This window comes from Bemisia tabaci, chromosome 4 (assembly GCF_918797505.1).
Source record: "Bemisia tabaci chromosome 4, PGI_BMITA_v3".
Classification (NCBI taxonomy): domain Eukaryota; kingdom Metazoa; phylum Arthropoda; class Insecta; order Hemiptera; family Aleyrodidae; genus Bemisia; species Bemisia tabaci.
Window position 1 is genome coordinate 20,854,454 of NC_092796.1, and position 13,313 is coordinate 20,867,766.

Sequence of the window (13,313 nt, forward strand, 5' to 3'; positions counted from 1 at the left end):
TCGCCGAAATCGGGAACCCCTTTGAAAGCGGGATTTTTTCGGGCAGATCCCGTGTCCGGCGCTCATTTGCAAGTGCCAACTTGCGATCGTTATTTGGCATGTCGTCGCATTTTTCGCCGCTTTCCGCTTGAATACCTGCCGCGGCCAGTTCCCCCCCGGCGCGTCATCCCAGAGGCCGTGTGGGTCCCGCTCCCTGCTTCCGCCAATTTTTCCGCCCAGCGCAAATTTCCGAAAATCCGCCTCGCGATAGAGTTTCAAAAAGTGCCTGGACCCCCAATTTTCCTCGTGGAAGTTAATGTTGACAATATTCCACCTTCCGGGTTTCAAGATTTCCAAGTGCTATATTCCAGAGTTGGCAGATTTGATAATTCCCATCGTAGAGTTTTTTTCGTGATAGTGCTGTATTCTAGAGTTGGCAGATTTGACAGTTCCCATCGTAGAGCTTTTTCGTGATAGTGCTGTATTCCAGAGTTGGCAGATTTGATAATTCCCATCAAAGAGCTTTTTCCTAATGGTTCTCAATTTTTTAAGCCCCTGTTTTGTGATATTCCAAAATAATCTGCTTTTTGAGCGGTGGTTGCCTCACCTACGGTGTTTCTAGAAACTCTCTCACAGAACTGAGAACAGAAAGCGACGATTTAATTTTTTACTTCCAATTTTGAAAAATTACGTTTCTTGTGATACTGGTTGACTTCGTGTATCTGCATTATTCTGACGGCGGCAAAATACGTTTTGACTTCAATTTTCTCTTTTATTCTGTTCGGTAAGCTTTTGATGATTGCAATTCTAAAACTATATTTTCCTCTTCACCGTTTTTCTCTTACATTTAGTGTTTTCTATCTGAGCAATATTTTCGTTATACCTACCCATTTTATTTTACATTATCCTCGCATGTACCTTATTTAGTTGGCAAAAATCTGTTAAATAAATACTTTCAGACGAAGCTTCATTTCTTATCTTGGGGTACATTTCCTGCTTATAATACTTCGAAACGTTCCTTTATGGTAATAAGATCGTGCTGACACGAGGGCTAAGGCCGGATTTGCCCTTAACCTGTACATAGGTTACAGTCCAGAGTGCATCATTTTGAGGAGCGCAAAATGTTTGAGTCTTTATTCCAAAACACCAGTAATTCTGTAACAAAAATGTATTTTTCGGGTCCTCTGCCATTTTTTATTTGTCAAAACCAACCTCTATTCCAACATCAAAGTATTTGAAATTTGATATCTCAAAACTGTTTAAAATTGTCATTTTTTAAAGGCGAATCTGAAACGTTTTCCCAAAACTTAACATTCTTCTTTTGGTCTTAAGAAGAGGGGAGTCTGAGACAGTGTCCGTATCATACCGAAAAATTTAGCAGTCATTTCGGCTTGTTTGATCAATATTCAGGGGCCATTTGGGGTTTTTCAGATGCTAAAACGCTTTTTACCGAGATAATTTATGATGAAAACTGGATGTCTTTTGGCACCCTAGAATCGTACTTCACCGACTAATTTTATATTTTCATAGCTTTTCGTCACCCAATTGAGTCCTACCTGGAGATCCTTATTATATTTTAGTACATCGATCAAAAAAAAAGTTCGTCTGGATTCCAGCGTTTTCATCGCTAGCTGACCGTGAATATTTAGGATTCATCAAGAAATATTTAGGCGCATTCTGCGCATCTCGCCTGTCAGATTCGGCCACCAGTCTGAGACACCCCCCCCCCCCCCCCTGAAATAGGGCCCACTTTAAGGGCGTCGATCAAAATCTAGCCCATTATGAACCCGGACTTGCACGTGGGGGAAAAATTCGGAAGGAAGAGGAGGTGAAATTTGGCCGACTTACCACGCTCGCTCATCCCATAGCTTACCGCTCCCTCTTAAATTTTAAGACGGCGCGGCGGTTTCCTCCAAGTGCTAGGTTATGTTTACGATCGTGGGAGGAGGGGGAGCGGAGGGCGATTATTCCATCGGTCAATTGTTTCACTAATAATAGCCGTACTTGAACCCTCTGCCGCGTCGCCGCCAAATGACGTAGAGCATAACGCGACATAACGTGAGCTTTTTCCCCGTTGTCGGATCCCCGGGAAATCTCACGAGTTTTCCGTGACTTCCCTCGGAAAATGTTTGATTTCGCGCACAGCACGGCCGAGCGTAGAGAACTCGAGCGCGCACCTACACTTCTACATGACTTCGAGGCTTGATACCTACTGCTCTTCCGGTTTTGGATTCCTCTTGGGATGTGAAGAATTATAGAATATGAGAATTTTTTAGGGTTTACGTTCTGAGTGGTTGACTCCTATGACGAGGAAAATATACTCGTCACGAAGAAAAGATATATCGTAATCAAACGACAATCCTATCACAATTGGACGTATTTCTATCACACGGAACCATGTGCATTAAAACATGAGCCCTGAGACCCATAAGAATATATGCATTAAAGGGCTCACGTCCCAATGAATATAGTTCCGTTTGATAGAAATACGTCCAATTACAAGGTAGTGATCATAAGATCCGGGCCATGGTGACGTCACTACACTGCATACGCAGTGCATTCTCGCTATCGAGGGGAAAAAACTCGTCAAGCTAGAATTTCACGCTTAATTTGGTATAGCTGAATGTGGCTTGAATGTGGAAGTAATCGGCCCGATGCCTGAATTTTGCGGGTGTCGCGCAAAATTTAGCTACAAGGCTCAGCGACCAGCGGATAATGTCGGATTTGTTTAAATTATTCGAATAGATTTGATACAAATCTGGATGAAAATAACTCGAATTTGCGAAATTTCAGCCGCTAAGCGATGACTGTTGACTTCCATATTCAGCTGACTCCGTCGTGGCGTCACCGTAGTTAGGATCTGGTGATCCCTAACTTGTGATTGTGCAATGATGACTCTACCCACTTGTTCTTTGCATCACAATCAGATCGAAACATTTCATTACTACTTGTAAACCTTTGCTGTCGTTCTAAAATTTTACTTTGAGTATAGACATTTGACATTAAGGTACATTGTTACATTGAGGTAGTAAATCGCCTCCTTTAAGCAGTCGGTGTTTACTTCCCTCAGTGCAATAAATATAACCGGCAAGGAGCTAGTTTACTCGTGATAGTGAGTCTGATTTTTCTTTGAATAGGGCCTGAAACTTGCGTAGGATATAATCGCACTGCTGCAGAGGACTCAGAAAACAGTTTCCTACGAATTCCCTCTCTCCTTCTCAATTCGTCGCTCCTTCGGAGTAAGGGCGTATCTCAATATCCACGTTAGCCCTGTCCTCCGTATAATGGGCCTGTTGCAAACTTTTGCTAGAGCAAAAACAAGAGTTGCTTATCATTGAATATGGCTCAAAAATCACGATGAGCGCATCAACAAAGTCTGAAATGCAATCCTAACTTCACAATCTGCGTAAGAAATTCACGTTTTTTGGAGGACATTTCACATAAGTGAGGTTCTTGCTATTTCGAGAAATACGTGTTTGAAGGTTCGAAACTACTTGTAATGGATCCTCATGGTGGAAAGAAAGTTCAAACTGACTCTTGAATTGAAGTCGGGGGCGAATTTTTCATAGAATATGCATTAAGACTAGTTTCACATGAAATTGTTGATATCTAAATTGTTTTCAAAAACTGCGCTTATGGGTGGTTTCACGATAAATGAAGAAGTTTTGTCGCCTTAACAGACAACACATTTTTTGATCGTATTTTTAATAGAAATGAAAATCACTCAAATTGTTTGCCATTAATCTCCAAAGAATTACGTATTATAACGCTTTCTAATGATTTATTACTCTACTTCTCAATTAAAATTATGTAAATTTCGAAAATGTGCTGTCTGTTACGCGGTAAAAAGTCAGCGTAACAGACAGCACATTTTCAAATTCTATATTAAAATTTAAAAGTTGAGCGACAAATCTTTAAAAAGCGTTTTGACACGTTACCCTGTGTAGATTAATGCAAAAAAATTCGAGTGATTATCATTACTACTGAAAATATGACCGAAAAATGTTGTCTGTTACGGCGACAAAACTATTCCAGTTATCGTGAAACCACACTTACGCGCTTTGAAAATCAGCCCATGAAATGAAGTATGACAGGAAGTCCGCAACGTCGCAAACGGACATACGTGGTTTCACACTTGAGCCATCGTTATGCGTCTAGTTTGTTCACTCGTTTGAGAAATCTGATGTTTTTAATAAAGCTGTTTATACAGGCGCAGCGTTGAACGAGCGCTTCGACGATCTGTTTACACAATGTAAATGCTCCTTAACGCAAGATTCGGAGCCAGCTCGGCTACGCGCAAACAAGTGTTACAAAAAGGGGCGGCAATTTAAAGGCGCAAAACAGACGGACATAACATTGTCATTGCGTGACGCTCATGAATTTGACACTAGCTCCCAATTAAAAGTTCAAATTGATCAACTATGACGACGCGCCTCAATCAAGTTCAGCGTTCCATACTGCCACTTCGCTCTTTCTCAAAGAGATTGACCCAGTCCACGCCTTGCCAAATTTTTCTCGCAAATAACATTGTCTTCTTTAAGAAAAAGTAGGAGAAACATATAAAATTTTAAGATTCAGTAGAATGAATGCAAGGAAACAGCGGAAACATGGCTAAAATACATACAATTTTTGAATAAACCTGTATAAAAATGAATGCGCGCTAGCGCCTACAAGACTGAATGGATACTTCTCGCCTTGCGCGCACAGCACGGAGGATACTTCACGCATTACGCGTGCATCACGGTTCGTACGTGCAATGCGTGAGATATCCGTGCAGTCTTGTAGGCGCTAACCCGCGTTTTGAGCTGGCCACACGGTTGAGTTTGACTCAAATATTCGAACTCGCGGAGTAAGTGTTTTTCAACTCATGATTCTGAAATGTCTGTACACTCGGTATGGAAAATTGTCATTTCAAATCTTAGAAAATTATGCGCTAAAGGAAAATATGCTGTTCTACAAATATTAAAGTGGTTTCCTGCCAAGTTTATTGGTTGTTAAAACACAGAATTTTTTCCTCCCATATTGTGTGCTGTTTACTGATTGAATCTGATTGAATCAAGAGTCTCCTTTCTTATCGATGTTTTTAAGAGTCTGGACTCTAGATCCAATGTGTTTTTTCCCAGTGCTTCTACAAATATATCATTCGGAATTTTAACTCCAATAAAATTTTAGAATATCAGCCTTGCACTGGTTTCCTTACCTTCTTAAAACATAAACACGAACGCTTCGGTAATTTTGATGAGGGGTCGATACGAAAGCGGCACACAGTGGATTGAGCCAATCGAAGAGGTTGGACACAAAACTTTCAACTATCGCTGCAAATTTTGATGGTAAATTCGACGAATTTTAAATATTTAGGAGTGTCTACAGAAGAAAATTTCACGAGGAAACCAATGGAAACCTCAAAGATTTCTATGAACGGTGTGTTTTAAAGTTTCCAAATCGTGTTTGACTTTGCCCATTGACTCGATTCACTGTGCGCCGCGTTGAAGTCTCCGGAGGAAAGTCGGCAAAATCAGTGGCGAAAACACATCAGCGTTGATGAGGGGGCTGGGAACCCCGCCTCGGCGCACAGCGGATCGAGTCAGTAGGAGAGGTCGGACAAAATCTGGAAACTTTAAACGCTTATAACTCCGTGTGTACGCAAATTTGAGGTTCCAAAAGTGAGTGTATCAGTTTCTGCGTGAAATTTTCTACCAAGAACACCCCTTGAGATCGAAAATGTGTCGAAGTAAACATCAAAATTTGCAGTTTTATCCAAAAATTGCATGTCCGATCGCTCTATTTGACTCGATCCACTGTGCGGCGCGGCGACCGCCTGTGTTTTGATTTCGTAGATCATCCGCCACACAAATTAGGACGGATTCAATTAAAATATTGACCTTGCTTCGACTTATGCGCTGCAGATTCTTCCCGCTATCGAATCGCCTTCTCCTGGAAAAAGCAGTCGAGGGCTAACGAATAACACCGAAAAAAATTAAGTGTTGATTTAGCATTTAAATTGTTAAAAAAAGGCCCGTCAAGTTTCCAATGCTGATTTTACAATACAAAAATGCTAACACGATATTGACATTTGTTCGTTTTACAGTGGGCGTAGTTAAGTTAGCATTTCTTAAAATGTAAAATCAGCATTTGAAACTTGTCGAACATGTTTTTAACGATATAAATGCTAAATCAACATCCAGTTTCCGTGAATACCGCCTAACAGTCAATTTTGGCAAAAATGAGTTAATAATAACTAGGAGACAGGGCTAATATCCCTGTGCTGACCAAGGAATTGATAAGGGATATTAAACCGGTCTCCTATTTATTATTAATCGAAAGGAATTGCTATTACAAGCAATGCTTGTTTACCCTAAGAGCAAAAATGAGTTACCGACTTCGCCGCTTACCACATTATAAAATACGCACACTGATTATTTCAGTTTTTTCCAATTCTGTGGGAAAGCGCTTCAATGATGCTTTAATGTATGAAAAAAAGAAAAATCTATCCTTAAAATTACAAAAATGGCGCTCTTTGTTTTGCAAATCTGTCAGTTTCCAGGTAGGCGATATTGTCCGTTAGCCATCGCAATACTCTGAAGTAACTTTTTTCCAAAGGAAAACGGCGACTTTTCAAAAAATTGATATTAAGTGATCCTTCATTTTTGTGGACGGTACACAACCAGTGTTACGATTAAGTCGGAATACTAGTATCACGAGATTCGCTCAGACAAAACGAACAGGATGCTAATAATTATCGAATTAAGAAACTGCGGTCCCAACTTTCGACGTTTCAAAATTTCCACTCCTTTCTAATTTTTCGGAGGTTTAATTGAACTTTATTCAATTTAACTTCAAATCTCAGAATATTCTCCAGCAAGAGAGGATAACCTGACAAAACTTTCAAGAAATTGCGCATGTTGATCCTCAAATAAAAAAATTAAGTTTAAGACTGGAAAAAACACATTGGATCTAGAGTCCAGATTCTTACAAACATCTACAAGAAAAAATACTCTTGATTCAATCGGATTTTTGCTTAAATCAAGAACCAAGCCTCTTAATTTGAGCGGATTTTCTTTTGATTTAAGCTGAATGCACGCGTAATGCTTGAAGTATCCTCCGTGGTGTACGCGCAAGGCGAGAAGTATCCATTCAGTCTTGTAGGCGCTAGCGCGCATTCATTTTTATACAGGTTTATTCAAAAGTCACGCACCACTGGCTATGAGGGGGGTGGCCGTTTGAAATTTTTAATTTAACCTCTCCCCCGCCCTCCTCCCCCCGAGGGGTTCAAAAACTGGAAGGTACGTTAAAAAGTTTCCCCTCAAAATGCACTGAAAAAAAAAACCACATTGGATCTAGAGTCCAGACTCTTGAAAACATCGATAAAAAAAAAAGACTCTTGATTCAATCAGATTTAAGCTTAAATCAAGAACCAAGCCTCTTAATTTCAGCGGATTTCCTTTTGATTAAAGCTTAAATCTGATTGAATCAACAGTCCTTTTTCTTGTCAATGTTTTCAAGAGTCTGGACTCTAGATCCAATGTGTTTTTGTTTCAGTGAACGGTAATCTACAACCTAACTAAAAATGACCTCTTCAAACGCCGATAGAGTGGATTCCAGCTTAGACACCGAGGGAATGAATTATCATTTCCGTCTCCCTTTATATATTTTTCCTTTTTTCTACTTTATTTATTCTATTATGTGTATAGATTGTGATATATATTGCATCGTAAGATTAGCCAATAAAATGTGTCCAATAAAAAAAAAATAAATAAATAAAATAAAAGTACGTAGTTTTGAAGTTATGCCATCGATGAGCATTGATCGAGAGCAAATAGCCACAACGCACCGCATGGAGTGGTCAGCAAAAAACCTCGGCCGTCTCGTCAAATAGGCTACTGAGTACTCATCAAGAAAATATTTGACTTCATAACAGAGCCGCCACACATAGCGTTATGAGCTATCATTTTAACACATGCTAATTTCATCCTCGCGCAGCGCCTCACAGTGGAACGAATGAAAAGAAATAGTCGGATAAAATTTGGAAACTTTGAGTGCTGATATCTTCAAAAATATAGAACAAAAAAGTTTAAAAGTAGTTCCATCGGTTTTGTCGTAAAATTTCCTTTCAGAAAAACTCTTTGTAATTGAAATTATGACGAAAGAAACATCTAAATTTGCAATTTTAGTCAAAAATTTCTTGTCCAACCTCTAGAGAACCACTATGGACCACTAGAGAAGGTACGAATTTCAGCATTTTAATACATGCTTCTTAATCAAAATTTCACGTAAAACACGATGCGCACAACGAAAGTTACCGAAATCAACTCCTTACGAAGATATTCAATAATTCTTGATGCGTGAGTTCAAACCACCCGCTCATGAAAACTCAATGCTCTACGTGATTCACATCGCGCGCTAAACTTTATCATGACAGTCTCTGCGATACGAGTATAAAAATCTGGCAACCTCAATCTTGACGCTTTGGCTCAGCTGTAGCAAATTGCTCATAGTTTGAACAACACATGGTGGGAAATGAACACTGCTCGACTGATTGTTGAAACCGTTGTAGTGCGCGATTTGACTCACGTAGAGCTTTGAGTTTCTTGTGAGCTGGCAGTTCAAATTCCTTGTAACCAATGTGAAATAAAAACGTTAAATTCTTCATTATAGGAGTTGGTTTCAGTCATTTTCGTCGCGCGAATCGTATTCTGCGTGAGATTTTGGTTAAGAAACATGTATCAGAATCCTTTAATTCATACCTTGTATAGTGGTCCATAGACTCGATCCACTGTGCGCCTGTTCAAAGCATGACACTTGGTCGTCAAAAGATTTTCTAGCTCATGTGCTTCTGGAGAAGTGAATCGCGCGGCGATTAACTATGTAGACGCGTTAATAGATTACTCCGTTTCGAGAGAAACACAATACTCTAAATATTCCTAATCCGCGGATAATTGCCAAGGAAATCACCAGGATGTAGCGTGGCTTGAATCATCATACTTGCGCCTCGCCCTCAACCATCAAATATTGTTTTCCCTGCATTTTTCGCACATTGCGTTCCTTGTTGTTTCTTACCGTATCTCGATTATTTGTCAATTTCAATAGTCAAGGAGATGTAGCGTGTGTTTGTCGCGTAAATTATCGTTAGCCATGAATTCTTAATCACGTGCAGTAGAATTTCGCTCCATTGACGTTGAATTCACCGCGCAACAATTTTTTTGAACCAGAATTTCAATTATTCCCCAGAAGTGAAATAATACAGCCAAATTTGACTCACAAAAAATAAATTGTATACGGTCTGTCAGTGGAAATATAGCATGAACTATTGAACCATCAATACATTGTACACTGATTGAAAATTCGAGAACTGTTACATCTCTCTCTCTGTTACTTTACATCTCTTTGTTTGTCTCTTATTTGTTTCAGAATGAATGCATAGAAGAAACTCGATTGTTTGGTGTATTATATGTTAATTTCGTTGCCACAGTGTTTATAGTTTCAAATCCCAATAAATAAGTCTCACAAACTCACAAAAATGAACGGAGATTCCGCCTCGTACACCATAGAGGACAAAAACAATCAAAATCTGCCCCCGCCTTATTCAGCTAATCTAGGAAGAGTCAACCCAACTTTTGACGTTGGCAGCAATGACTTCATTCGTAAGTTGAATATTTTCTCTATTTTTTGGTTTTTGGTTCTCTCTGCAAGGGTGATCATCTTTTTCCGTGATCAAGGCACGAATACTTATGAGTACGTGAGCAACTATTCATCAATGATTCGTTAAAACGAGCAAATTTTTCCTCTCACTTTTGAGCCGAAAGTTTGTGTGGGGATTAAAGCGCGCTTTCAAGTAGTACGTAACGCACTCTAATGATAATGGATTTGATGAGTCTAATTAATTGTAAGTGGCCGTGCGTCATGAAGAGAAGAGGGAGATAAAGTTAAGCTCAGAATTTTACGTAACTATTCAAATTTGGAAGTTCCGGATTATCGCGGGGAACACTTATATTTTTGGGCCACACGTCGGTAAAAGACCGCTGAACTCAGGAGGGCACTTTCTGCTCAGCGAAACGTGATTCCTGAGTGGGAGAAAGGGTGACGCTCTTGCCACTGGAGCGTTACCTCTTACTCAGTAGTGTATCAAAGGAAAAAAAATTTTTTTTGATCTCTGAATATGTGGAGATAACACCAAGAGAATTCGTCAATTTTCACTGTTCCCCTGCCGTCAAAACAAGCCGACAGAAATATTTGAACTAACGGATCCCATTTATTTATCTTTCCTCTTGATACCAATCAAAGACGTAGATCTATTTTACCATGCACTCAAATTAATGTATGCGTATCAATTTGTAAAGGACAATGTGATTGTCCGCATTTTGTGAGGCGAATTTTTAATTGCAACTGTGACAAACACATCTACTGAAACGGCTTCCTCGCAAAACTGATTCGCGGAAAAAGATAGGAAAAATGTGTATTTTCAATTTCAATGTGTCATATAATTTCATATAGCTATTGTTTCTTAATACGACTTGATTTTTCTGGGCTATACCTAGAAAGTTGCTGGCAGTAGCTTAATCCAGTCTCGGTATATGTGTTTGACCCTGACTTCGAAAGAGAGATAGAGAGGGGTTTATGACTTTAATCAGCAAGTAATTTTAATGTCAAAGCACTACAAAAATGCATTCCCTACGGATGAAGTAAACATTTTTCAGTGCATGGCTTTCTCCATTGTGTACAGGGGAATACTGCTCGGTAGCTGTGAAAACACCATCAAAAAGCGGTCAAGTTCACATGCTCGATCTAATACACCTCCCGTGTTATCGTTCTTCAAGCATAAAATCAGAGATTTTACCGGTGGCATGCGATGTATCGATAGATCTGCCATTTAAACTTATGGAAAAGGATCGATAAACAGGGTGTTCGCAACGAACGCCTTAATAATCGATTCTTTACCATAGCTTCAAATGGGGAAATATCGATAATCGATCATTCTCGCCTCGCCTCTGGATTTTACGGCAACGGAGCTCGTTTCCTTCTAAAATTAAATGCTTACGATGAATGGCACTGCAATTTTACTATATTTCAGCTCTTATCTGATGAAGGATTTGGAGAGACGATTGGCATTGCGTATCGAGCCCTACTTTTTTCAAGTTTAAACGTTTCCTACCATGTGAAATCGTCGACAGGTGCACTTGGACGCTGTCACTCCCTATCTAACCGTATAAATCAAACCGCTCTTATAAATGCTCATTTATTGCTGTTAGATACGAAGCTTTGCCCGATTATTGTGCTATAGATGAACCGTTGATTTCAACAAGAGGCCTCCAATTATAGTTAGCGCTTTGAAATCCGCGCTCGCGCAATAACTTCGAAAAGTTGGGTTTTGTTTTAGCAACTAACTGTTTCAGATAACATTTCTTATCTTTTTATTTACCCATTCATTTATTTACATCTTTATTGAGAGTGTTCTTTTTTCAAAAATCACAGTTATTGATATCGAGAGGCTTTGGTGTCTAACCTATTCGGAATTTATACTGGAAGCCCCTTTACATGGAAGTTCTCAAGATCATATAATTTTTTTAAAGAAAAAAGAGAAATGGTGATCCAAGTCTAGAGGTCAGGAATTTTAAAATATTCCTGTCACAAATCAGTTCCAGACGAAGGGGGAAATTGGCCCATTTGATAATTTTTAAAAGCTGATCACGTGTTTTAAGGTCAAAACGCGCGTAGTCAGCTGGAAGTGTGGCGCGCCTTCCATCCAGCTAGCGGCAATATGCCTACACGCGTGGTCGAATAGTTACCTCGCTGCGCCTTCCGTAAATGAAATCAAATATCGACGCCAGAACAATTTCCCAATTCACGCTTCAATTGCATTTCCCTATCACTGACATAGACTAGACGCCGCCCCATGTGCCGCGCGGAGGTGTAGGTAGCGAGAAACATGACCACGCCTTGCCGGACGCCCACGCTTATCACACGGATTCTCCATAATTGAAAACATCAAAATTGCGAGACACTGCGTAGACACTGCGAGCCAATAGGCGAAGTCGGACATTTAAGCTGCAACTAAATCTGGCAAATTTTGATGTTTGATTCGTCTGAAGAACCAGTAGATGAGGTGCAATGAGGTATATTTAATAAAGGGATGGTTAACAGAAAGCAGAAAAATCTCCAAGATTCTTCGAGGATTGCAGGCTCGCTTTGTACACTGGTTGGATAAACTGTGCCCACCGCACCGTATAGGTGGTGGGTCTGACACTGAGCAATTACAACGATTAAAACGCGCACCGTGCTGTGCGCGCAATCCGTGAAGTATTCCTACAGTCTTGTAGGCGCTAATATGCGTGTCAGGCCAGCTGACCGACTCTCGACTGCACTGCGTTTGGTGGTGCAATGCGAGAAGTATTCATGCAACCTTGCAGGCGCTAATATGCTTTCAACGCCGGCCGCGCCGACCGCACTGTGTTTGGTACGCTATTCAGACTCGTGTTCTAATAATCGCGGTATCGAATAATGCGGCTTAAACGGCCTATGTTGTGTTTCGACGCCGTTGAGCATTCCAACGTTGCCACGTTTCTCCCGATAAATAATATTTTTTCCCGAGAAAAGTTAGGAAAGTTTTTTATGTTCGCTTTTTTAGATTGAATGAACCATTAAACAAGGTATACGAATTTTAGCACTCTGATGAATGATTCTTCCCCAGAATTTCACGTAGAACACGATTCGCGGAATGGGAACTACTGAAATCAACTCCCATAGCTATGATATTAACGTTTTTATTGTACATTGGTTAAGGGAAATTTGAATTTCCCGGTCACAAGAAAAACATTACGTACCCTGCGCGAGTCGGAGCGTGTACTACAACGGCTTTAGCAGACTGCTCTATCGAACATTATTTCTTTCCCACCCTGTGTTGTTGAAAGTAGGCACCGCTTGCTATAGCTGAGCCAAAGCGTCAAGATTGACGGTGCCATATTTTCATATAATGCTGAGACAGTCTCAGTACCGTTTAGCGTGCAATTAAATAGGTACCCAAGTAAATTATTCTTTCTTCCATGAGCAAAAATTTTGGCTTTATTCATAAAAAAACGTTATTAGCACGGCGAGGAGTTATTCTAGGGTTGTAGAAATCCTCGTTGTCTTTTGGTGTTTCCCATTCAACACACGCGTTCACCTGCCGCTTTAGACCTACCGCCCGTGTACACTGCGAGTCTGCAATCCTAGTTTGTTCCAAAGAATCGGACGTACGGAATTATTTATTGTGATGATTTGTACGAGACAATTCTATTGCTTCTTATAGAAGTGCCAGATGAGCCGAGTTGACAGAATTGTTTAGAATTCATCTGTCATGA

At 40.1% G+C, this 13,313-nt stretch overlaps 1 protein-coding gene across 11 annotated transcripts in view; it reads left to right on the forward strand.

Moving 5' to 3' along the window:
- Esp (Epidermal stripes and patches) overlaps positions 1-13,313 on the forward strand; it is a 54,723-nt gene that overhangs the window by 19,491 nt on the left and 21,919 nt on the right. For 6 of the 11 annotated variants that reach the window (XM_072299476.1, XM_072299473.1, XM_072299472.1 and 3 more), the window contains one exon: positions 9,388-9,620. In XM_072299476.1, the coding sequence (XP_072155577.1) occupies positions 9,497-9,620 (124 nt within the window). In that variant the 5' untranslated portion in view covers positions 9,388-9,496. Of the gene's footprint in view, positions 1-142; positions 764-8,828; positions 8,938-8,958; positions 9,258-9,387; positions 9,621-13,313 lie in introns of those variants that run through there. The other 5 variants (XM_019049043.2, XM_019049044.2, XM_019049040.2 and 2 more) reach the window with 5 other exon arrangements.